This window comes from Puntigrus tetrazona, chromosome 24 (genome assembly GCF_018831695.1).
Source record: "Puntigrus tetrazona isolate hp1 chromosome 24, ASM1883169v1, whole genome shotgun sequence".
Taxonomy (NCBI): Eukaryota; Metazoa; Chordata; class Actinopteri; order Cypriniformes; family Cyprinidae; genus Puntigrus; species Puntigrus tetrazona.
In genome coordinates, this window is record NC_056722.1 from 1,916,695 (window position 1) to 1,943,715 (window position 27,021).

Here is a 27,021-nt window from a genome sequence, read left to right on the forward strand (position 1 = left end):
TGTAAAATTAAGTTTGACGTCCTTGGTTGACATTTCTAAATATTAAGCGCCTCTTTCACTAGCCATTTGTTTGAGAAGAGGGGGGAAAACATTTGTTATATTATGCTTCTTTTAGTTCTATACCTTTTGTTTCAGACATGACCTTATTGACCAAATATGACATCTGCCGGCCGACAACACTTATTGCATCACAAAAATAAAACAAAACCCACAGCAGAAGGAGTTAGCTGATTTGGTACAGAAACGATAATTGTGTTTCGTTAAGCGACCGTCTGAAACGACAGCTTTAGTAAATGTTTATGAACTTCGCTGGGAAGCGAGGCGCCTGCTCCTTTAAATACATCCGGACTAGCTGTGATTGACGGTCCTTAAGGGGCGTTTCCAGCTGCCCGTCATCCAATCAGCGTCGAGCAAACAGTCCGGACGGAACAGAACCCGTGACGTAGGCGGTCACCATTCTACTGTGCGGACAATCAATAAACATCTTCTGCAAAGTGACAACAAACCCATATATCCAGCATTTTTGAGGATATTAAATACAGTGATGGACTCTAAAGCGGTAAGCGATCATGGTTAGCCACAATTAGCCATAATGTTTTGTATAAAGCTTATTGCATTGCTATATTAGCTTGCCGACATGGATAAAACATGATAAACAGTGACAAGTACATTAAGTTTCTGTGGTCCGGCATAATGCACAACCTTTTATTATTGCCTCGTGAAGCTTTCAGTTATTCAGGCATTGTTATCGTAACTCTTTAAGATTACAAGGAAATGCACAGTAGGCCTAAGTCAGAAGGAAAGCCCCTTGAATATCTTCATTGCAAACAATGTGAGATGCATGTACGTTCATTGCATTGCGGTGTCATATATATGCATGTATGAATATATATGCACGGTGTTTTATATATATATATATATATATATATATATATATATATATATATATATATATATATATATATATGGCATCAGAGGCAATCAAATAATATAAACTATTCACCTTTTTAAGTGTTTTGAGTGCCCTACTTGCACTGGGCAGCATGGCTAGATTGGAAAAGAAAAAAAGGAAATGAATCATAAGTAGATGTGAGTTAATGCATGCTCTTATCTATAAGGGATAACGGCTTTTGCAAATATTGCACTTGTATGAAAAAATGGCATCCCATAAGAATTTATGAACAGAAAAAGAAACCGAACTGTATCAAGGTAAAGTCCACTGTGATGTCATGTGAAATCTGTGATGACAGCATTAGTAAAGTGTGCATGATCAATGCTGTGATCTTGTGACATGCTCGTGTTTGTTCTGTGCTTGTGTTGTCATCTTTTGACCTTATTTTACAGCCTTTTGTTCGCGCTGATCCCATGTGCATCTTTTACTTAGAGATGTGTTATAAATGAAATACACACATTAACTTATTTCAGTTTTCTCTGGATTAAAGCATCTGCCAAATGCATGTAAATACAAATGACTGCATTAAAGCAGGCCGCTGGGTTTGGCACATTCCACCCTTGTGAAGCAATACTGTAGTGATGTTATGATACAATGGTACCGTATGTACATAAATACAGTACATACATACTTTAAATGTATATTTGTATTATACATAGCACAAAGCATCAACACACCTACTCATTCTTTATTGTTACAGGTTTTTGAAACTTTTTTTTATAAAGATAGTAAAGTCATTTTATCCAGTATGGAAGTATGGGAATAATATCACCAAAAAAATCGTAAAGTAGTATGTGTTGTATTAAATGATGTGGTATGCCTTTGCACTGGATCTCAGGTTTTTGTGGTGTTGTCTAGACCATAGGGGGGTTCATCAGTACTCTGACTGAGATGGGCTTCAGTGAGGATCAGATACAGGCAGCAATGCAGGCCGGATTCTTCTCCGTTCCAGAAGCGGCTGAATGGTAAATGTGTTCATGCATGAAAATAATAAAACAAGCTTTATACGTTTATAAATGTGTGACCAGTTACGTAAAAGAGTAGGCTAGTCATAGACCTGTCTGGTTACATTCAGTGGATTAAGGAAATACTGAAATTCTCAGTAAACGGCATTGTGTTTGCTTATTAAGCACCATCCCTCTCTTTATTCTCACTTTTGATCTGAAGGCTTTTGCAGGGTGGGAGTCCCCGGCATAAACTAGTCAAGCAGCCTTCAGGTCCTTTAGAGACGGTGTTTTCTGCGTTCAACCCTCCCAAAGACGCCCTCTGCTCCGAGAGCAACTCAAAGTCCGAAGCAACAGGTACAAACGGCGCAGTTTGTTAATTTACCCGTTTGCATGACATAAACCGATTTCTTTCACAAGAGCGTTAACGTTCCTCTGGGAAGGAAAATGTGATTTGCTGTACAAAATAAACCAGCGTGTGATTCACGGGTCACATGATTGTGCGCTGCAGATCATTAGCAGGATGTTAATACTGGATTCTGAAGTGTTACGCAATGCATTTTCTGGTTTTAGGTCCTTCGCTGGTCTTGGCACCTCCTTCGGGGAACGCTCCGACGGCAAAAGAGCACCCACCCCTGGAAACACGGATCAAGCAGGATAAGAGTAATTTCCACGAGCAGCAGAGGCAGAAAGTGGCTCAAGAGGCGCGGGCGGAAAGGAGACAGAAGAAACAGGTGAATCAGTGGAAGGGTTTGTGTTTTTACAAGAAAGCTCCATAAGCAAGGGTTGGTTCACTAAAGAGTGCATCTCCTCATGCTCGTGTCATTACGTGATTACTGCTTTGGAACATAAAATCTGTTCTTTTAATTACAACAAAACTGTTGACCAATAGCTGTTTAAAAAGCTTGATTAAAATATTGTAATTATTTTTAAATTAATTATTTTCAAAAACATTATGGTTGATTTTTTTTTTTTTTTTTTTTTTTAAGAAAATAAAATATGCTATATAGAAGGGGAGTGGAAAAATACTTTAAAACATAATTTAATAAATGTGATGGCTCTTGATATTTAAGTTGTAATAAAATTAAAAACAAATTATTTCAGGTTTAGTTCTGTGTAGTTTTTATTTATTTAGTTTAATTAGTTTTAATATTTTTATTTGTTTACTTGTATTTATTAATGTCTTATTAGTTTTAGTTTAGAGATTTTTTTTTTTACTTGAATTAACAAAAATGATTTCATTTGTTTAAGTTGTATAATGATAAATGTAAATGATATATTACTTGTATAGTTTTGTTAATGTTAATTTGGTCAGATTTGGTCGCATTATATTTTTTAAATTTATTTAGTATTTTCTTGTTTTAATATTTAATATATGTTTGTCATGTTCACACACACACACTCACACACACACACATATAATCACATAGCTAAAAGAGAAAGAATACATTTATATATATATATATATAATACTATATATTATAATAATAAAAAATATATATATATATATATATATATATATATATATATATATATATATATATACAGACGTGGACAAAATTGTTGGTACCCTTTGGTCAATGAAAGAAAAAGTCACAATGGTCACAGAAATAACTGTTATCTGACAAAAGTAATAATAAATAAAAATTCTATAAATGTTAACCAATGAAAGTCAGACATTGTTTTTCAACCATGCTTCAACAGAATTATTTAAAAAAATAAACTCACGAAACAGGCATGGACAAAATGATGGTACCCTAGAAAACACTGAAAATAATGTGACCAAAGGGACATGTTAATTCAAGGTGTGTCCACTAATTAGCATCACAGGTGTCTACAACCTTGTAATCAGCCATTGGGCCTATATATATGGCTCCAGGTAATCACTGTGTTGTTTGGTGATATGGTGTGTACCACACTCGACATGGACCAGAGGAAGCAAAGGAAAGAGTTGTCTCAAGAGATCAGAAAGAAAATTATAGACAAGCATGTTAAAGGTAAAGGCTATAAGACCATCTCCAAGCAACTAGATGTTCCTGTGACTACAGTTGCACATATTATTCAGAAGTTTAAGATCCATGGGACTGTAGCCAACCTCCCTGGACGTGGCCGCAGGAGGAAAATTGATGACAAATCTAAGAGACGGATAATCCGAATGGTAACAAAAGAGCCTAGAAAGACTTCTAAAGAGATTCAAGGTGAACTTCATGCTCAAGGAACATCAGTGTCAGATCGCACCATCCGTCGTTGTTTGAGCCAAAGTGGACTACATGGGAGACGCGACCAAGGAGGACACCATTGTTGAAAACGAATCATAAAAAAGCAAGACTGGAATATGCCAAACTACATGTTGACAAGCCACAAAGCTTCTTGGAGAATGTCCTGTGGACAGATGAGACAAAAATCGTAGTTTTTGCCAAGGCACATCAGCTGTATGTTCACAGACGAAAAAATGAAGCATATCAAGAAAAGAACACTGTCCCTACTGTGAAACATGGAGGAGGCTCTGTTATGTTCTGGGGCTGCTTTGCTGCGTCTGGCACAGGGTGTCTTGAATCTGTGCAGGGTACAATGAAATCTCAAGACTATCAAGGAATTCTAGAGAGAAATGTACTAGCCAGTGTCAGAAAGCTTGGTCTCAGTCGCAGGTCATGGGTCTTGCAACAGGACAATGACCCAAAACACACCGCTAAAAACACCCAAGAATGGCTAAGAGGAAAAATTGGACTATTGTAAAGTGGCCTTCTATGAGCCCTGACCTCAATCCTATTGAGCATCTTTGGAAGGAGCTGAAACATGCAGTCTGGAAAAGGCACCCTTCAAACCGGACACAACTGGAGCAGTTTGCTCATGAGGAGTGGGCCAAAATACCTGCTGAGAGGTGCAGAAGTCTCATTGACAGTTACAGGAAGCGTTTGATTGCAGTGATTGCCTCAAAAGGTTGCGCAACAAAATATTAAGTTAGGGGTACCATCATTTTTGTCAGGTCTGTTTCATGAGTTTATTTTTTTAATAATTCTGTTGAAGCATGGTTGAAAAACAATGTCTGACTTTCATTGGTTAACATTTATAGAATTTTATTTATTATTACTTTTGTCAGATTAAAGTTATTTCTGTGACCATTGTGAGTTTTTCTTTCATTGACCAAAGGGTACCAACAATTTTGTCCACGTCTGTATATATATATATATAATACTATATATTATAATAATAATTTAATAAAATATATATATATATATATATATATATATATATATATATATATATATAATAATACTATATATTGTAATAAAAATATATATATATATATAATATTTTTTTTTTTTTTTTTTATTATTATTATTATTATAATAGATGTGTATTGTGCCCTAAAGAAGTCACAATGTGAAAGCAATCTTTCAGACATGAAAGACTTTTTTTTTTTTTTTTTTTTCATCCTCTTTTTAGTACGGTCTGTGTTTGTGCTCCATCAGCTGTCACAGTTTCATACTTAAGATAATTTTTGGTTTTCAGTGTAGTAATGATTTGTCCTTTGATCAGGAGCGTGAGTTGGTATTAAAGAGGATAGCGGAGGACCGGCGCAGTCAGCAGGAGAAGGCCCAAAGTGAAGCCACGGCCGAGACGTCTCCATCAAGTGGACAGGGACAGAGGCTGGGCGGACGTGTGGAAACCAGTTTGGACAACCACTGCATCCTCATGGTGCGAGATCCCATCTGCTTCTCCCCTGCTTTCTAACAACCTCTGTTGACATTATTTCACATGATGTCAAACCTGTTTGTTTTGTTTGTGCCATAGATTCGTCTTCCCTCTGGGGAATCAATGCGCGAGAGATTTCCTGCAGACACTCCCTTAAGTCACGTCGTCCAATACATTGCGGGCCGCCACCCTTCACTACCTGCTTTTTCCCTCCTGCAAGGATTTCCTCGAAAGCGCTTTGGGGAAGCTGAACTGACGTGCTCCCTCAGGTCTCTGGGACTGACTCCCAACGCTGCACTTTGCATACAGACCACGCCCCCTGAGACGCCTCAGGACCCGCCCAGTCCAGCATCCCTATTGGTCGTTGAAGGTCAGGTGGAGGCGGAGCCACAGGAAGAGCCGGTGCTGCCACCAAACGAGCAACCCCAGGTGGAGGCCGGCGCTTTAGAGGAACTGGAGGTGCCTCCACCTCTGCCCCATCAGCTGTGGGAGGAGGCAGTGGGGTACGCTGGGATTCCTGGGGTCGGACCTCCGCTCTCAGGACCCTCTCATTACTGGGGTAAGATTTGCTTTGACTAATTTGTAAGTGCACTACACAGTTATTATAGTATTGTCTTTATACTCATTTTCTAGTTATTAATTTTTTTCCATAATATTTTTTAGTGCTTCAGCTGTGACTGCAAAAAGTCTAAGTGTCGTCAATTTGTATTTAACACACACACACAAATATATATATATATATATATATATATATATATATAAAAACTACTTAAAAACCCATAGGAAAATCCTGAAGGAATGAATATAAGGCAAATTAGTCTATTAGGTTTTGATGTCAAGAATGCAGCACTTTTTTAACTTTTATTTATTTATTTTCAGTTTTCTGTATAATTTGTAGTAATTTTATGTGGATTTGGAATTTCTATTAGTTAATTTTTTTAAATATGGATTATTTAAAAAAAAAAATTAATTATATATTACTAAGTATTTGCTAATTAAAATAGTTTATTTTATAATTAATTTTTTATTCATTTAGTTTTTAATTATTTTGTATTTATTAAATTCTAATTTACGTTTTTCATCTAATATTTATATTTTATTTTTAGCTTCTTGAATTTGAGTTTATTTATTCATTTATTTTATATATCACATTTAGTTATAACATTATTTCATCTAATATTTTTATTGTATTTTATTTTATTTTTAGCTTTACCTGAAGTAACAAAAATTTTTTAGTTTTAGTTAATTATAAAAAATCATGAAATGTTACTTATTTTTAACATTTAAGTGATTTGTTTTGTTTTAGTTATAGTTTATTTTTATATCAGGTTTCAGTCCATTGTTTTATTTCATCTAATATTTTTGTTGTTTTTTTTTACTTGAGCTCAACCTGAAGTAATACAAATGTTTTCAATAGTTTTAGTTAACAATTACCCTGCTCTTCAAAAACCTTACTTCAGTGCAACTGATATTGTCTAATTGCACATTTTCTTCTGACAGGACGAGGCCATAAACTGGTGCAAGGCGATGCAGAAAATGAAGAACATTTGGAAAACGAGGAGCAACCCGAAGAAGAGGTTGCACCTCCATTTCATCTTAACGGTATATAACATTTAACTTTTACACTACATTTAAGACGTTGTTATGTGGTTTATAGGGCGTTCTGGATGCTTTCTAGATGATTACTCAGGTAAAAAGGGTCTAAAGTCAAGCTATGGGTAAGGTACCTCCTTGTTCTTCTGTAAAACTATGAGATATTTCTTACCAGACAAAAATATTGAGTGATTCCCTCAAAAAAATGTCATGGTTTTTGAAGTACTATTCATGTTTTAGATGAGTTGAGTGCTTAAGCTTAATAACAGTGATGCTTGCATTATTAATAAATAAAATATGTGTAATTTCTAATTAAACCATCACAATTAACACAATAATTAGAACTGCCTTGATTACAACGACCTCTGATCTGAATGAAACTCCAAAAACCGTCCAAGATAAAACAAGGAGTTCTCATCACGATCAAAGGGAGTTCCTGATGAGACTGTAAACAGAAGATGGTGATATCTGCAAGCCTGGAACCGACTAAAAAGCCACGTGCGCTGCTTGTAGACTTCACTGAATCAGAAAAGGCCATAATCTCATAAAAGAGGACCGGAACGGTAATGAATGGACAGTGTGCCAACATTTCCTCAAGGTCTTTAATCACAGAGAATCTTTCGAAACATTCAAGAACTGCAACGTTATTGCTTCTAGCCGGAGGTGACTGTTCATGATTCTGCAAAAGCTTTGTTCGTGAAATAAATGGAACTACATACTCGATTAAAAAATAGATTAGTTGCTGTTTTAATCATGTAGACGCAGTCTCATCCCAGTTTTGGTTCCCAGAATGTTCCGTGAAGGTTAGTTTTTGGTTGTTCTGAACTATAGATAAAACATTCCCAGAACATTAAAGCTAACATTAGGGAAATGTTTTGTGTTCTCTGCGATGTAACCGATCTTATAACGTAGATTATTGATTTTAAACGATAACGACGCTCTGCCTTTGGACTGCTGTGCTCAGGTCGGTCTGAATCACATTAACCCTGCGTTGGGTCTTTAGCGAGTGACCAAAGTGTGAGAAACTCCATATTGGGTAAGAGGTTAATGACCTTACTTGTCCTAGTTTAGATCCGGTTATAAGGAAAAACCCATTCACCTCTTTCAAATGATAAAACTCGCAACTAGCAAGAGAGTCGTGTGCTCGAGCTGCATCTGTTCTACCTGTAGGCTTTTTCCGGGGGATTTTAGACACGCTGAGAGAGAAAGCAGCTGACAGCTTCGGACAAGATGTTTTAAGATGCTTTGAGGACGACCGTATGTTAGTTTGCACACCAGAGACATTGACTGCAGCTGGATTGGTTGAGCAGGCAGGCCTGTGAACATGTTAATATACGGTAATTAGCCTAATATGCAGTTAGTGCCAGTGCGACTGTTTTGATATTGGGGCCGTGTAATTGAATGCTTGGTTAATTTGGTAGTAGCAAAGTGCAGTTTAGCTTTAATTAGTAAATCGTAAAAAGTAAATGGTTGTCAGTTGCTCTGTAAAATGTCTTATTTTTTTAAGATGTATATCTTCAGTCATGAAAATCCTGGAAATATAAGGGAATTTTCTTCTTTCTTTTCTTTTTTATGAATTGCTTAATAATTGTGGGGATACATTTTTTTTTAATTCTTTGATGAACAAAATTTTAATGCATGACAGCATGATATAGAGATATATATATATATATATATATATATATGTGTATATGTATATGTAAAGTAACAGTTTTATGTTTTTATTGTCACTTTGGATCAATTTAATGTGCCATTAAATGGAGCATACAAAAAAAATGTACTTTATATCTAATATATTAATATCTTAAATACTCATATATCTGCTAGAAACGTCTCTTTTTGTCTAGTCTCTATAATAATGATTTTCAAAAAACCTTATTCAGTAATCTGGATGACTGGATTGAAGGTAGAAAATCTAATAAATGTATAAAAATCTGAATTCTTTATACAATTAATTTATGTTGTCTCTCTCTCTCTCTGACAGGACTGCCACGGTTGCCCTTTTTCCTGGAGAACAGGGCAAGAGCGGGACTGGAGACGAGACATCACTGGCCGGAGCAGGGCAACAGACTCAGGTAGCATGATTTCTAAAGGGCCTGAACGGTGAGAAATTAAAGGGGTGAGCAGTAAGAGCTCAATAAACTTACAAGAGATGAACATCCATCTGCCATCAGTGGTGCAACCTGTATTTTATGAAGCTATGAGAATACTTTTTGAATGCAAAGAAAATACAAATAACAACTTTATTCAGCATTTCGTGTCCTCTGTTTCTCTCTGGGACAGTTAAACGAACAGACAAACAAAGCATTTAGGTGTTTGGGATGACATGGGGGTTAACTGATTAATGACAAACTTGTCGTTTTGGTGTGGAGTAACCCTTTAAAGGGATAGTTCACCCAAAAGTTAAATTTCAGTCTTGATATATTCACCCTCATGTTGTTAAAAGCATACTTTTTTTTTGTAATAATAGTAAATGAGTTGACGTTTTTGAGTGTACTGTCGCTTTAAGTGACTGTGATAGGTTGTGTGTTGAAGGGAGGCGGAGCCAGATGAGCCGGCAGACCCTGAGGAAGGCCGAGCGTTGCGTGGAGCCGCGGGTCAAGCGGCGGTCGAGCGTTTACAGCGAGCCGCTCATCACGACGAGCAGCAGTCACCACACGGGCATCCCTCGCCCCTTAAAAAAGCCTTCAAGACCCCCCGAGTGCCCTCTCTCTGCTCGATGGCCACCAGGGCCACCGTCTCCCTCATGACAGGTCAGAAACAAACCATGAAGCATGCTGTCACATCCAGTCACGTGAGTGCTTAAGAAAAGCCATTAAACGTAGTCTTGCTCTCTCAGCTCCCAGCATGCAGTACAGCAGCAGCCTGGCGTGTTTGACTCCGGAGTTGGCCGAACTCCTGTTGGCTCATATGGCACGCGAACGTCTCCTCCGCCCGAGGACACTCGAGCTGTTCTTCGGCTGCCCGCTGCAGAAGTTTGTCCTAAACTGCTACCCGTACACCACTAACGAGCTGCTGCGGCAACTGAGGGCGTTTTCCTGTCTCAAACATCTCAGCTTCGTCAACTCTCCACTCATCACAGGTCTGCAATATTGAGATGTTTTTACAGTATATGAATAAATAAATATACATCCCCCAATATTTTTTTAGATCCCTTAAGACTTTTAGATTTTAGCCCAAAATTTTCATTTCATTTCATTTGTAATATAGAAAAAGTCATAGGTATATAATAAATAATAAAAATAATTAGTATTTATTTTCAGTAAATCTTTTATTAATATTAATAATCAATTTAAATATAATAGCAATAATAATAATTCAGTATAATCAGTTGACAATGTTATTATTGTTAAATATTTTTATATGTAATATTAATATATTAAAAATAATATTAAATCAAAATACACAAGAAATGATAAACAAGAAATATTTATTGCAAAAAATTAAATATTGAATAAAAATTTTAATTTGTACTACATTTTTATTAATAATAATCATTATTATTATTTAACCTTGTATGTTAATATATTAATATTACATATTTTATAATGTAAAATATATTACAAATAATATTGCACATTAAACATGTCAGAGCTATATAATAAATAATAACATAATTACTTTATTATTATTGTTAATATTTAATTATTTTATTAATTAATAATGCATATTTTGTTTAAGGGATTTTTTTAATTAAGGTAATGGCATAAATGTAATTAGTTTCGCTGTAATTTGCTTTGTAAGATTATTTATAAAGCTGTTAATTGTTTCCTGTTTAATTTGTGCAGATGCAGGTCTTTCGGTTCTGTCCAACCTCTCAAAACTGCAGCATCTCAATCTGTCGTCTTGTAGCAAACTAACCGACAGCTGTTTGCAGCATATCGCAGGTGAGACAGAAACCACTCGCTGCAGCATCCATAAGAGGTTAGCGCCACGCGCAACTGCCTCATCTGTTTGTGTGTGTGTGTGTGTGTGTGTGTGTGATCTCAGGGCTGCGCAGCCTGACGTTCCTGGCTCTGGACCAGACCAAAGTAAGCGATGCGGGTCTGCTGATGTATCTGCAGTCGGGTTCTTCTGCGCTGTGTCAGCTCAGTCTCAATCAGACGGCCATCACAGAGAGCACACTGATAGTGCTGCCCACATGTGTACCACAGCTGCGAATGCTCAGTATTAAACACACCAAGGTATAGACATACACTTGTGTTAATTGATTTTAAAATACATTTATTTGATACTAAGTGTACCTCAATCCATTAACATATTTACTGACGTATCACGTACTAATTCAAATACACTTATATGTTATATTTTATTTATTTTTAAAATGCAAACCTTTCATTTAGAAAAAAAGTATATTTATATATTTTTAAATAGAATGTTTTTTTTTAAGGTTGTGGGTTCAATACCACAGTTTGTTTTAGTTTTGCATGTCATGAATGGACAAAAAAAAAGGCTAACAACAACAAAAAATCCTAAATCCATTTTTTTTCAAAAGAATGAGGTTGGCAAGAGTTTCAAATGTTTTTGGAAGCCTCTTAAGCTCACAGAGGCAACGTTTATTTGCTAAAAAATACAGCAATATTGTGAAATATTATTACAAATTATTAGCATTATTCTATTTTAATCTACTTTAAAATGTAATGTAATCCTGTGATGGATTACTCCAGTCTTCAGTGTCACATGATCTTTCAGAAATCATTTTAATATGCTGACTTTTTGTGTGTGTGTGTGGAAACTGATATATAATTGTTTTATTATTGTTTTTGAGAATATAAAGAACAGCAGTAGTTTGAAATGGAAATCTATTGCGAAATAATAAGTCTTCACTGTCACTTTTGATCGATTTAATGCATCCTTGTGAACAGTAAACTGCATTTGTCCCTTGAAAAAACTATTATTATCTTGCTCAATCTCAACATCACAAAGCCGTTACAGAGCTTGTTTGTAACGACTGTTCCTTTCGCACGATGAGAGAAAGGCTCAATGGAATTCGCTATTCGTTTCCCCTATATTTACTTAACTTTTGTCTCCTTTTGCCTTGAGGTGAGTGACGTGTCCGCACTCGCAGAGCTCCGAAACCTGCAGACGCTTCACCTAGACGGCACAGGAGTACGAGAAAATACTCTCCAGTGCCTAGCAACCCACCCCAGCCTATCAGCTCTCAGCCTGGCCGGCATTCCGGTCGCCGACGGAAACCACACGCTGGAGATTATTTCAGGTGCAGCCGAACAGATCTGTTTGCATTCGGGGCTATTTATGCATCATTTTTGAAAATATTTCATGCGTGCATAAACGTTATTCGATCCTGTTTAGTGAAGCATTTGCTGCACTGTGTGTTTTCTCCACGCAGGCCTGAGGCTGACCCAGCTCACCCTGCCTGGCAGACACTCTGTGACGGACAGCGGGCTTGTGTTTCTCTCCAGACAGACTTTACTCTTAGAGCTCGACCTGACGGACTACACTCAGCTCACTGACCACGGCATTACCCAGCTTGCCAGCATGACCAGGTACAGCTTTAGGCCCAAAAATGTCCAGGCAGCAAATCACATGAGAAAAGGAGCTGCTGTTCTGGTTTAATGTGGGGTAATGCAAACCGTGCAAATCTTGTAATACTGGAATAGGCTTACTTAGAGTTACTTGGAGACGGTTGTTGTTGTTGTAGTATATATATGTATTTTTTTCAGGTTTCCCACGGTCAAGAAAAACCTGGAAATAATTTCGAAAATTTCTGGAAATGAATCAAATGTAATCAAGCTCAGCACTTTCTTTAGCCGGGATTTACCCGTTTATAAAATGAGCTTTAACATTTCTTGTCCAGTCGTTAGTAACAGCTGGAAAAGACATGGAAATAATGGAAATTCTTTGGTCAGAAATTGTGGGAACCCTGATTTATGTGTAACAATCTATTGTGCAAATGTGAGCCACAAACAAGACTCAGTCGCACTCAACTAGTGATTTTTGTTTTTCATTAAATTTGTTTTATATGTTCAGAGATGAAACGCACAAATCCGATACCAGTAAAATGTGTTTATCTTGCAATATTAAGTTATTGTTGTGTTATACTTCTTTATAGAAATTAATATTTGCATTTTCTTGCAGTTTTTCGCTTATGCTGTTGTTATGCTTTTCGTTTTTTCTGTTTCGTTAATTCATTCGTTTCTCAACGTTAATCAGAAATCTTTTGCTTTTACTAAAGATGGTAATGTCCCGCCCCTTTTTACCTGATAGGCTGAAGAAGCTGTCTCTTAGCAACACTCAGGTGAGTGACAGCGGGCTGCAGGGACTGATTAGTCTAAAAGAGCTCCAGGAGCTGTGTCTCGACCGTACAGCCGTCACCAGCAGAGGCGTCGCAGCCCTGATCACACAATTACCACATCTGCAGGTACAGTAGAGGATATATATATTTTTTGCATAATATATATGTGTGTGTGTAATTTATTATTTATGTATAAATGCATACACATGCATGTATATATTTCAGAAAAAAATTATCTTTTGTATAACAAATGTATTTCTAATGTATATATATATATATATTGTAATTAAATTGTAGAAATGTGCATACAGGCACATGCATGTATTTATGTATTTAAGAAAATAAATAATATTATATTATATAAATTATATATAAAAATATTTACATATGGTATTACATATGATGTTATATTAATATAAATATATACACAAATAAATGTAAATATTTTCTAAATATATGCTCTGTGTGTTTTTATACATGCATAATAAATATACACAGTACAAACAAAAACCTTTATTTTGGATGCAATTATTCACAATTAATAGTTAGACAGTACTAAAATAAACGCCTTTTCTTTTGAACTCTACTTAGGAAATAAAAAAAACATCAGCATAATAGAATGATTTCTGAAGAACCATGTGACCATTGAAGACTGATATAATGATACTTTAGAATTGTAAGTATCATTATATCAGTCTTCAATGTCACATGATTTTATCAGTTTTTTTGCATCACATGAATAAAATTGTAACATTTTTATTAACCTAGTATATTATATATATATATATATATATATATATATATATATATATATATATATATATATATATATATATTTGTGGTGTGTGTTTTGTAGGTGATGGGTTTGGCCAGTACACAGGTGGGAGACACGGTGATCAGACGAGGTCTGGTTCACTGTCCACAGCTGCTGAAACTCAACCTCAGCAGAACCAGAATCACAGATCACGGTACGTTGTGCAGCCTTATTCTCTCCACGATCACTTTCTAGTATAGAAACATCGAGTATAATGAATTGTACTCCTCAGGTCTGAAGTTCCTGTGTCGTATGCAGCTGAGTCAGGTGAACCTGGACGGCACGGGCGTAACTCTCGTCGGCATTGCTAACCTGATCTCGGCCTGCCCTCACCTGACCAGCGTACGAGCCAGCCATACCCGCGCCATTCCTCCAGACCAGCAGTCCGACGACGACGACGACGATAACGCCAACAACTCCACGCGACCCTAGACGTTTGCTACCCTTCAGCTGTTTCTCAGAGGGCAGATTATTCAGAGCTTCCTTTTTTTCCCATAAGTAGCACTACAATCTTGGGTTCGACAATCAAGTTGAAATACGTTTTTCGAACGCGGTTAAGCGGCGTAATGAACGTACCTAACCCGACTTGAAACGTGCCATGAATATGCACACTTCGAATTTATATTTTCCGTGGGCATTTTGCATTTTTAGTCAAATTAAATAGCATTTAAAAATACTTACGACTCGCGTACAAAAAAAAAAAAACGATGCTCAAATACTGATAATCAACAGTTTGCATGACAGATGTAGAAGTATTCGAATCTTTTACATTGTGTATTAAGGATTTGTGCATGAACATGCTATTTTTATTTTAAATAATGGGTGTTGAAGAATGACACATGGTTTTTACGTGGATCTATTTTGGATAAATGCATCTGAATGATTAACTGAAGTGGATTGGAAGTTGGCATTTCGTTTAATGAAGCCAGTGTTGTTTTACTGGCATGTTACCGAATCTAGCAGACGTTTTACTCCTACATGTGCATTCATGTTGGATGCGAGTATATTAGTATATCTTTTAAATTAGATTTACTGGCATTAACCGGATCCAGGTTTACTAACGTGCATCTGTCCTTAACTTGCGTGATTTTTTTTTTTTCATAAGATACAAAAAAGTTCCGAAACGCGAAATACCAAACAAACGAAGAACATCATCACGTTGGCGTTCGACTGTTTCTGTATGCGTTAGTGTCGTACCTTTAAGCGTTTGAATGCAATAACATTTAAAATACAAAATCGTGAAGATTTCAATCGTATCTGGGGAGGAAAAAAAAGCAAAAAAAAAAACCATCTAAATTCCAAACATACCTCGAATGCACGGTGCTGTTCTGTCTTGATCTGACGCAAAGGTTTGTTGAAACTGTCAAACGCATTCTTGTTGCCAACAGTTGTCCGGTCTGAATTAAAATGAGACACAAAAACCTGTTTTTTTACATTCAGAACTCAGGAGCTAGTCAGTGTGGCATCGTGAGCACGGTGGCGTCTTTTTCACCTTTATTTAAAATGTCACGAGTTTTCAGTGTGTATGTTCCCACGACCCCAAAATAAGTATGTAACCGTTAACCCGCTGAATGCCGTTTAATGTGTTCGAAATTGTAACATCTGTGCAGGTAAACACACTCATTAAACAACTCATTAAAAGCTTTAATTCTGTCATCATTTGCTTATCCTCAAGTAGTTCCGAATCTACAAATTGATAAAAGTGTGTTTCCAGGCTGTTTTGGGTCACCATTGACTTCCATAGTATTTTTCATTTCTACTATGGAAGTCAATGGTGACCCAAAGCAAAGAAATTCATACAGGTTTATAACTACTTGAGGGTGAATAAATGAATTCCAATTTTTGGGTGAACTATTTCTTTTGAGCCTACTAACACATATTCACAAACTCCACCTCTTTAATGTGTAAAGTATGACACCGCTCGTATTAGATGCATGTTGTACAGTAAATTCATTCAGTCCGCTCCACCTTTGTACAGTTTATTTTGCAGTTAACTAGGATGGTCTAAAACTATTTTATACTTTAGGTTTACAACGTTAATAAAAGCTACATTTTGCAATGGTTGCTTGTGTCTTTTCATCGCTTTTTTTTACCTTTTATGATTCGTGTTTATAGATTAGCTGTGTTTCATAAAATGATGAATAAGAAATAATAAATATTTTACATTAGCACCAAGTAAGCCTACTTAAATGTATAATAAAAGTTACTTCAGTGGAGAGTCGGATTTGGAGAAATGCGGCGTTGCATAACTTGCTCGCCAATGAAATGTGAATGGGTGCCGTCAGAATGAGAGCCCAAACAGTAATCCCTCACAAATTCATCTTGTGAAGTGCAAAAATGCCTGCGTGTTGAATTAATTATGATGTTTTTATCAGCTCTCATTCTGACGGCACCCATTCGATCCGTTGGTGAGCAGGTGACCTAAAGCTGCATTTCTCCAAATCTGTTCCGATGAAGAAACGAGCTCATCTTTACCTTGCAAATTTTCAGTAGTTAAATTGATGAAAAAATTTTGGTTATGTTTTCATACACGCGTTTGTAAGCTTCGCATATTTACAGTAACAACTACAAGAAAACCGTTACTGCTGTGTTTTTAACAGGTTGTCGAAGGACAAGGGTGTGAACTTGTAGCCGGATCCCTCATAAAACTTGTTCTGAAATTCAACCCTGAAAACAAACACAAAGCACATAAAAACGCAGCTTTAACTACATCCATATCGCTTTTTGTATAATATTTAAACATGCTTTGTAAACAGAACAACAGTACACGCCATTAGTGCTAAATCTGGACACGCTTCGAGTACAGAGACGATAGACCTTTGGGCCAGATATATGTAAACACGTTCACTGACAGGCAGCTTACAACTGTAAGGTGCAAGGTTGTCATACGCACGATAAATCTAATAACTTGGTTAAAACAATCATGAATCGTGTGTCGTTCTTACCAGTGTAGTCGCAAAGCGTGCAGAAACGCAGACAGGCCCTCCATAACCAGAAGAATAGCCACGGTGAGAACGGAAAAAGCAGCAAACAGCAACACGAGCACGAGTGAACCCGTACCAGAGGAGATCTTCAGACCCACCTGAAGAACCATCCTCCAAAGCACCTCCGACAGCTCTGCAGACCAGAGACACTTTCACTGTGTTTCTTAAAGCGCCAGCACATTCTGTCACTAACCACTGCATTGTTTCTTTCTTCCGTGGATTGCAATAGATTTTCTTTTCTATACAACATTGGTAATGACGTTGTTTGAAGAGAATGATGATTTGATGAACTTGAACCATTGAAAAATGTACATGTGTGTGTTCTGTAGTGCAAAGAAAAATCATACAGTATTTGAAATTATATGAGGGTGAGTATAAGATTATAATAATACTGATATTTTGATGTGAACCTATATTATATATCCATGTTCACTGGCCCATAAAGCGTATGAAAATGTATCGGAATAGAAAGTTTTAAAAAAGCATTTATATAAAACTCATATTTTACAATTAACATTATAAATGTCTTATATAGGTGATGTATGACCACCAAAAGAAATTATATATATATATATATATATATATATATATATATATATATATACATATATATATATATATATATATATATATATATATATATATATATACACATATATATATATATATATATATATATATATATATATATATATATATATATATATATATATATATATATATATATATAATATATATATACACACACATATATATATATACACACACACTCCCACTTATTTCTTTCATGACAGTCTTAATCTTTTTAATCAAATGAATGCTGAACATTAAAACACCCATCTATTTATTCCCTTAAGTTAAGATGTTAAAAATAACCATGCAAGAAAAAAAAACACAGCATGCTCTGGTGTTCTTGATCTTTCATCCTAATAAACCGCACACCCTTATTTACCCATAAATCACTGCATTGCTACAATCAGTCGCTCAGAAACGCAAAGAACGTGCGTAATAAAGACAGCACAAACCTGCGTGAGCCAGACTGAGCGCCCAGAGCCGAAGATACGAGGCCGTGTTGGAGATGCAGCCCAGGCAGAACTCGATCGTGTGGATGGCTTGATACACAAAGACATCTCCCATACTCGTCTGGACAAGAAACAGATGCACAGAACACTTACTGTACAGACAATATTGTAAAAAAAAAAAAAGATTATGTTTTGTTGTAAGATATTACGTGACAGTATTCAGCGACATTGAAAGACTTATCTCATTACCATCTCATCTTTCTGATGCTGTGAGATGGAGGAGCGCGTGTCTGTTTCATGCTGATCGTTCAGATTGTTTCCAAACACCTGTGCAGAGACCACAAATACTTAAATAATGGCAGACGCAAATGTATTTCACTTTTTTTATACACTATTCACATTCTAAATATGGTGCCAAAAATATAACTCTAAAAAAAAGATTTATTCTACATTTTGCATTACTGAAATGTGTCGTTTAAAAAAGTAAATCAATAAATATAGATCATAGTATATATGTAAATGTATATGTAAATCTTCAATTTAATATTAGTTCACACAATTGAATTTAATGGCTATTTATGTGCTTTGCCCAAATTTATTATATTGAAATATTTGTAAATCATATACACAACAAAGTCTTTTTTTTAATTATTATTACTTATATAACTAATAACGTTTTGTTCATTTTACTGTATAGGAGGGCCACGTGTTTATACAAATTTACTGTTTTTTTATGAAAGATTTTTTATGAATTAATAATAAACATACATTTACATGTTGAACTAAGATCCATTTTAATATCGATAAACTATTTAAGTTTTTGAATATATTTTGACTGAACTTTTTATATTATTGATTTCATTATAATTTAGTTAGTTGAGGATATTTTGTGCATTTTTACCATTTTTATTATTTATTTCAGTTTTAGTTATTTTGTACTAAATTAACTAAATCCCTAAATGAACATTAGAAATAGTTCCTTGGCAATTAGCTGACAATAAAATTATATATATATATATATATATATATATATATATATATATATATATATATATATATATATATATATATATATATATATATATATATATATATTTTTTTTTTTTTTTTTTTTTTTTTTTTTTTAGTTAATTTAAAGGCCTTTTTTTTGCTTTTTTTTCAAATGGCAAGATTTTTGTTAGGTTTTACTTTCAGTTAACCCTGTTCGAAACGACTATTAACTGTTCCCGGGACAGTCTTGCTCTGCTCTGCTCACCTGGCGTCTGGTTTTCATGCGGGTCCTGTAGATGAGGAAGGGCTTGACCAGAAGAAGCACAGGAACCATGAGCATAGCCGTCACAACCAAGAAGATCTGAACCCCTTTCTGCGGAGCATCACAGCGTCAGTCACGATCTGTAACTCTGAAAACTTCAGACATGCCAACTGCTTTCAGAGGAGCGCGGATCCAAACCTGTCCTGCGTAAAGCAGCTTGTACTCAGACTGGTAATCAAACAGCATCATGTTGATGAAGAGCAGGAGAATGCTGGGAGCCGATTCAGAACGTAGAGTGATGCACCATTTATAGAGGATGAGGAAGATCAGGTATCCGAAGAGAGATAGCATGAAGATCAGCTGCGGAACAAACTGAAGGACAACGTCCTGGAACTTTCGGAAATGTCTGTTAAAGGAAATGAAAAAGAGATTTCTGAACAGTGATGACACATCAGCATAAGGAATGATATGAAGCATTATTTATCTGGACTTTGTGAAGAGATACTACCTTTTAATAAGCAAATTTATTTCTACAGCACGTTATATATGTAATAAAACACATCAAACATGCATGCATTCAAAATGTACTGTGAAGCAAAATACAGACCAAATATCACAGAAATTTTATAATAATAATAATAATAATAATCATAATAATACCACTAAGTAATATATGTGTGTGTACTGTATATATATATATATATATATATATATATATATATATATATATTTATTTTTATTTTTTTAAGAAAAATTTACTTTTATAAATGTAATATAATTATATAATATAAATTATGAATATAAATTATATGAATTTTAATATATACATGTAAATATTATGCTGTATGTATGTATTTATATATACATAATAAATATAGACAGTACGCGCATATATTATGTGAACAAAAACTTTTCTTTTAAGTTTTGTTTTGTATATTTTGGATGCGATTAATCGTTCGACGGCAGAGTGAAAATACCCACGCAAAGTTGACCAAACTCAGGGTGAGTCCAAAAAGCATATGACTGACTCCCAGCATGACCGACATCTTCATCTTGAAGGAGTTTAGAAAGGACAGCTTGTTTGATGCTATATTCCATATCTAAAACAGAAATGTAAATCAAATCACCGCTTCAAAATCGTCATTCAAAAACAACATATCTACGAATTTTGGAATAATTAAGGTAAGCAGAAAATGAGCATAGTAGTTATGAAATTCAGCTTTGGTCACAGGGATAGATTTGAAAATATATTTTAATTATAATTATATTTACACATACTTATTTATATTTATTATTTCACTTGCTATCCCTTGCACATGCCGTGAAATTTAATGCGCAGAATCAGAACATCTAAATCCTGCCACCTAGTGAATGAAACTCAATAAGACAATTCTATTCAAACTCGAATCATTGTAGACAAGACAAAATCACGCAGATGCAGGTCAGAAAATAACAAGACGACGCTAAACTTAAATATGAGCCTACATAAAAATGACCAGAGAAACTTTTTTTTTTACGCTCACTGACCGGGTCGATTCCAAACACGTACGGGTTCCCGGAATAAACTCCTGCCACGAACGGGTTCAGCTGGAGATGATGATGCTCACGCAGCGTTTCGTTTCTGACATGAAGACAAAAAAAACCTGTCAGAGCGGAAACGAGGGAGCTGCCGCTTTATAACCCGCAAGCGTCCAGCGTGACGCACATACCGCCAAGGGCCGTGGGGCTGAAACATGGGCCGAACGCGCCAGGAAGAGCCGAAGATGTTGAAGGACTTGGAGAAGCAGTCGTTGTAAATCAGGCCAGTGTATATGGAGAACATTCCCATGAGCAGGACAATATAACGTCCTCCGACGACCACGTCTGTGAGCTGAGAGGAGAAAGGTGACTAAAGACTGCAGAAGACGTGGTTAAAGTGGTCTGGTTATCCTTTAACGCCATTCGGTACCTCGTTTTTCAGCTTTCGTAGCGATTCGGCCTGTGAAATGAGCCAGACTGCAAACAGCGTCATCAGCAGCCCATGACCGCAATCTCCAAACATCACCGCGAACAGGAAGGGGAAGGTTACTATAGTGTATGGAGCTGAGAAAATAAATGTAGCCAGCACATTAACAGCACAGTTATTAATTATATGCGGAGAGCAATCACTCAGTATCTCATTTTTGACCCAGACTCTTCATATATAAACTGTAACATTTTAAATATACATTATTATTATTAAATGTACACTTTTTTTTGATTGTCCACTTAAGATTCTTCTGACAGTAAGTAACTTTACTTTGCTTTAACTAGCAGTCATTAGAGTATTAGTAGTCTGTGCGCTTAATTACTTCTAACGCTGTATTTTGATTGGTCCACAACATCACATACTGACTATCAGAAACTTAGCAAGTGCATGTCAACTTAACCCTAACCCTAAACCTACCCTAACAGTCTACTCGGAGAGTTAGACATGTGCTGTAGTTACAGTAGAGAATTAGTTGACATGTAGTTACAAAGTTACTTAATAGAATAAGTAAAATAAAGTAAACCATTAATTTAAATTAAAGTGCATCTACTATGGGTTATGAAAGGTTAATATTTTGGTTTTAAGAGTCCCCCCAACAACAGGTTGACATGCATGCGAAATCAAAACTTTTATTTTCTTAAAATATGCATTTATTTTAACATTATTTGCTCAAAGGCCCCCAAACGATATATTTAACAACTCATTTATCCAAACCCCTCCTTTGCGCAACACTATCTGTGGTTTTTGTTGAAATCTATCGGTCGATCTCATTTAAAGCAGCGTTCGTGAGCTTTTAAAGCTGATGTCAACAACAATGCGTTTTTATACGGTGCACTTTAAACTCTGCAGGATGTTTTCATTCAATTAAAGCTGTGTTCAAACACCCGTGGCAGCGGAATGATTATATTACGTTATACAGTGAATCACCTGGATTGATTTCCTGATAGGTACCGACCCCATAGGCGTCAATAATAGCCTGGAATCCCTCGGTAAATGTGTTGGTTCTGTTGAAGGTGGGTGGAGTTTGCTGGGTTTGGATGCGATTCAGTACTGGAGTCACACTGGAACCACTCTGCTCCTAAACACACAAGAACATTTATTTTATACAAAACCCGTCTTGAAGCAATAGCCAAACATACATTGCATGGGTCAAAATGGTCGATTTTTCGATACGAAGTACAAAGATGTTTTGCACACACAGCTAGATACTGTCCTATCCTAACAAACATACATCAACGGAAAGCTTGTTTATGACTATTTATTATTTAGTAAAAACTCAATTTCCCTTATGGTTGGGTCTTGCCCTGGGTCACATATGCTGGTCATGGTTTGCAGAATATTTATTCTTTGAAGTACGTGAACATACTTACAGATCCCTTAATCAGGGCGTTCTGAACTAAAGCGAGATCTGACACAGGACACCAGATCTCTGCCACGATCAGCTTCTGTGTGATGTCTATGTTGCAGAGGTTGAGGGTGTAGTAGATGGCCTTCATCTTCTTCACTTTACCGGCCCACTCCTGGACATGCTCCGCCGCTCGGGTCAAGACCCCGGCGCGATACTCTTCGGTTCTTCTCAAGATCTTCACAACAAATGTGGACACAAAAAAAGAGATATTTCCTGTATTCATGAATATCGATTCTCTCAAGTCAGCACTTTCGTAAAGATACTTGCAATTCAGAAACTAATCAGTAAAGCGACTAACCATTCGAAGATCTTCCATTTGTGACATTACGTTGTTGCTCATTTGTTTGCGCTCGAAAAGAGTTTTGGGGCACGAGTACAAGCTGGCACGAAACCTTTAGGGATTGTAGAAAGTCAAATCCATCCAGTGCAAAAAGGCCATCAAATAATATCGCATTTGTGATTACGTGATTGTAGCTACTAGAGTGTTCTGAAAATACAATACGAAACATTGTCATGAAAAATTACAAATAGAAACTCAGCACGAAAGACATTAATCAATCAACTAACATTTTATGGAATTATTTTGTTTGGCATTTTTTTGTTTTCTAATTGAAAGACCCCATGTCCATTTCATCTGGTACGCCACTTTAATTTTTCAAGAATTGATCATTAACGCAAATGTCCAAATATGTGCAAAAATAATAATTTTAATTATTTAAATGCCTATAATGCTTGTTTATTTATTTATCTATTTAATTGGTTTCATCAACATCATAAACACGCATTTTAAAAAATATATAAAAGTACTTTCAAAGTAAAATGTTGCAAAATAAAAGATGATTTTTTTATATGGTTCGTTTAAATATGCCAATAATGTTAGTATTTGTGTAAAATATAAAATATAAATGTAATATAAAATATAAATTAGTGTTGCTACAAGTCTTTTTTCATTTGTGAAATAAAATCAAATATAATAAACATTCTCTCACCCTTCACACACTTTTCTGATCTTTTCTCGCACATGTTCTCCCTGGACAAATATAATGAACACATCCTTCTTCACAGCTCCCCTCTGTTTAAAAGAAACATGTTTACTGGCCATTTTTTTGATAATCTTAAAACAGAGTCAACTCTACATTAGCTTCCCCTATCCGTCCTAAATAAAAAAAATCTATATCAAATGGATTAATGTCCATTTCAAACAAGCAATGGAAGCATGTGTGGTGTGTACTGACGGTCTGATAGCAAGCTAGTCCATATCGATCCCTTTAAATATTCAATAGCACAGAAATCTATGGGTACTGGATTGTGGTATAAGTAGTTATGATGTTACTGTATGCAGAATGGAAATATGTATGTTGCAGAAGTGTTATACATTGACAAATCATGTTAAAAGAACGTCAAAAAAACTAGGTATAGGTGTAGGATGTTCTCACCACGGCTTGGAGCTCCTCGGTGGCCTGTATTTCTGCATGCCGAAGAACAAAATTTCCATGAAAAAGGCGCCAAAGAACCTTTTCAAAAGCCGGAAACCTTTCTTGTTTGATTACACCTGCAATAAAGCTTCAAATCCGATTGTAAAATCTTAGAAACACTTTAGAAACACATCGGTTAATGCATCGACTAACACGAACAAGCAATGGCCAATGCATTTATTGCACTGTTTCTTAATATTTGTTAATGTTCATGATCATGTTAGTTGGTTGGTGCGGTTTTAATAATGCATCAGTAAACGCTTAATTAACGGTTTTAATTGTCAGTGGGAAAAAAGTACCTCAGATGGAGAGCTCCAGAGGTGCTGGAGTTGCTGTTTCTACGGCTGGTTATGTGTGACGAGACAGTCATAGACACCGAGTCTTCAGAGGGAAGCTCTGAGCAGGTTAGCAGCGACTCGGCCTGGTACTCAAGCAAGAACAAAGCCAACTTAATAGATCAACTATACACTTTCAGTGCATGCAAATAGGTTTACGGACAATTCCTTTCAGTTTGGAACGATATTATGGCAAGTAAATCACTGTTTTGTTTTGTTACTTTTGAGGAAACTTCACTTGAAATCGCTCAGTTTAACTGAGAACAGCTTGGAGTGAATTATGTTTAGAGATAAAGTACGTTCAGTTTTGTTATTGATGCAAACTGAAATTAAAACATTTGAAAATCATTTTTGGTAATTGGTCAAATAAAATATAAATGCTCGACAAACTAAACGCACAGAAATACAAGTACAAAACAGAAATAACAATACAATTTAGCACAGTAGAAATTTTTAAAAAGACAAAAAAAAAACATTTAAATGTAAATATATAACAAAGCTCATTGAAAATATTAATGCATACTAACAAAGTCCCCACAGTCTTCGATACTAATAATATATATTTGAAATGAAAATGAACTCAAATTCATCTCAAGATCTCGACCTCTTCGAAGAAATCTTCGGTCATCCTCAGGAGAGAGTCGATGTCCGTCAGCTCGATGAGGTTCTGTCTGAGCGTGGCATGGTTTCGGTTGATTTCTCGCAGCTCCTGCTCCAACTTCTCAAATGTGGACTAAAGATTTGAAAGCATTAAGTCACGGTGGCTTTCTGAATATATGTTTGTCTGTTAAACCGCATTCACGCAGAGTAAGAGAAAATGGGTTTATCCGGTCAAGTGCTGGTGTCACCTCAAGCTCCAGAACATCTCTGGCACAGGGAACCATCTCCTTCTTCTTTGTTGCAACAATACCAATGTTAGATTTCACCATCTCCTTCTGAAGATACCCTAAATGATGTCGAATTGAAACAGAAACCAATATTAGGTCTACAACTGTCTTTAAAGGAAGATATTAAGTGTGTGTGGCTTCATGCATTTTTGTGACTTAGCTGCCTAGAGTGGATTTTTTTCTGTACGTGCCTTTTTCTTTTTTCTTTCTTTGCTTACTCATTAATTCATTTATTAATTCATTTGACTGTCTTACTCAGAATTCTCTCCATTTCTTCACATTTCTTCACTTCCTTCACAAATCGCCTTTGAAATGCCGTCACACCGGGATTCAGCTGTAAGATAAAAAAAAAGTCGAATGCATAGAGGAAATCTAACATATAAAGGCAGAATTTGGATAGTTTTGGTTTATCTTAGATATGTGAAGGCCTTGAATGACTACCTTATTCATTTAAATATGTACAGTAATCACGTAGACATTGTTTTTCTGGCTCTGCAGTGTTATGCGTTGATTGATTCAAGAAATCAAATTCAGTGACAGTGAGTGCTTAGTATGAGCCGAAGAGTGAGAGTTTGCACTAGTGCGCACTTGAAAGTGTGCGCCCTGCTACAAGCAGTCTTCATTTAAAAATCAACATATGCCGTAAGGTTACTTAAAACTGCCACAGCGACCACATAAACAGCTGAAAGCAGTGACTTCCAAAAACACACACACACACACACACACACAAAGCAGTACAGTTACTCACATCTTTAAACTGAACTAATCCAAGACGCCCGAGTTCATTGATGCAATTGTGAGCCGATTCAGTTTGAAAAAACAGCTGCACGAGACACATCTCCTCGCTACGAAATAAAGAACTCATTCTGGAAAGTTTGGAGGAACAGAAGCAGCAGCAGCAGAAGCAGCAACGCTTGTCTGGTTTTTGTAAGTCAGTCTATTAAATGTCTGTCTGTGAGATCAATAGTGTTCTCGTGTGGCCTCGGGATCAATATTGACACCGCTAGTGCAGCTGGGCCATCCAGACCAAATTATGATGAACAGCCTCGCAGCACGCCACACGTTTCATTTAGTTTGATAATTTCAAGTAAGCAAATATAACCTTAACCTCGACTATCAGCGCATATGGAGACTATTTACTGGTGGCGTTGGGAAACAACTGCTGTTGCTGCTGTAGTTTTGTAATATGCTTGACTTATTGACAATATCCAGGCCAGTGGCCGTATCGACTCTCGTGCTCCAGATATCATAACCTTCTCTCTCATCTGCTTTCCCTTAGTATAACAAAATGACGAGTTTGAAGATATATATATACACAGGCATGTGTGTTGTTAATTTTTGTAATGTTATAAAATTCTTACATTATGCTCTGTTAATAAATAAATTAATAATTGC

The 27,021-nt window shown here is 35.9% G+C and overlaps 2 protein-coding genes across 2 annotated transcripts; one reads left to right on the forward strand and one right to left on the reverse strand.

Moving 5' to 3' along the window:
* Positions 1-409: 409 nt before the first annotated feature.
* si:ch73-173p19.1 lies at positions 410-16,318 on the forward strand. The gene is made up of 17 exons (XM_043226757.1): positions 410-559; positions 1,811-1,917; positions 2,120-2,253; positions 2,470-2,630; positions 5,437-5,595; positions 5,692-6,151; positions 7,093-7,194; positions 9,170-9,260; positions 9,721-9,938; positions 10,025-10,267; positions 10,974-11,072; positions 11,176-11,369; positions 12,229-12,403; positions 12,536-12,692; positions 13,414-13,567; positions 14,298-14,409; positions 14,488-16,318. The coding sequence occupies exons 1-17, from the start codon at positions 545-547 to the stop codon at positions 14,685-14,687; spliced, it is 2,781 nt and encodes a 926-aa protein (XP_043082692.1). The 5' UTR covers positions 410-544; the 3' UTR covers positions 14,688-16,318.
* A 110-nt stretch (positions 16,319-16,428) lies between these two features.
* Positions 16,429-26,491, reverse strand: si:ch73-173p19.2 (V-type proton ATPase 116 kDa subunit a1). Its single transcript, XM_043226758.1, has 20 exons — positions 26,375-26,491; positions 25,882-25,960; positions 25,588-25,685; positions 25,344-25,472; positions 24,704-24,825; positions 24,366-24,492; positions 23,919-24,001; positions 23,228-23,321; positions 22,892-23,104; positions 22,449-22,599; positions 21,462-21,595; positions 21,223-21,383; positions 21,041-21,134; positions 20,495-20,613; positions 19,712-19,919; positions 19,517-19,624; positions 18,511-18,588; positions 18,265-18,382; positions 17,201-17,372; positions 16,429-16,922 (listed from the first exon to the last, which is right to left on the reverse strand). Exons 1-20 carry the CDS (start codon positions 26,489-26,491, stop codon positions 16,835-16,837), a joined length of 2,493 nt encoding a protein of 830 aa, XP_043082693.1. The 3' UTR covers positions 16,429-16,834.
* Between the last annotated feature and the right edge of the window lie 530 nt (positions 26,492-27,021).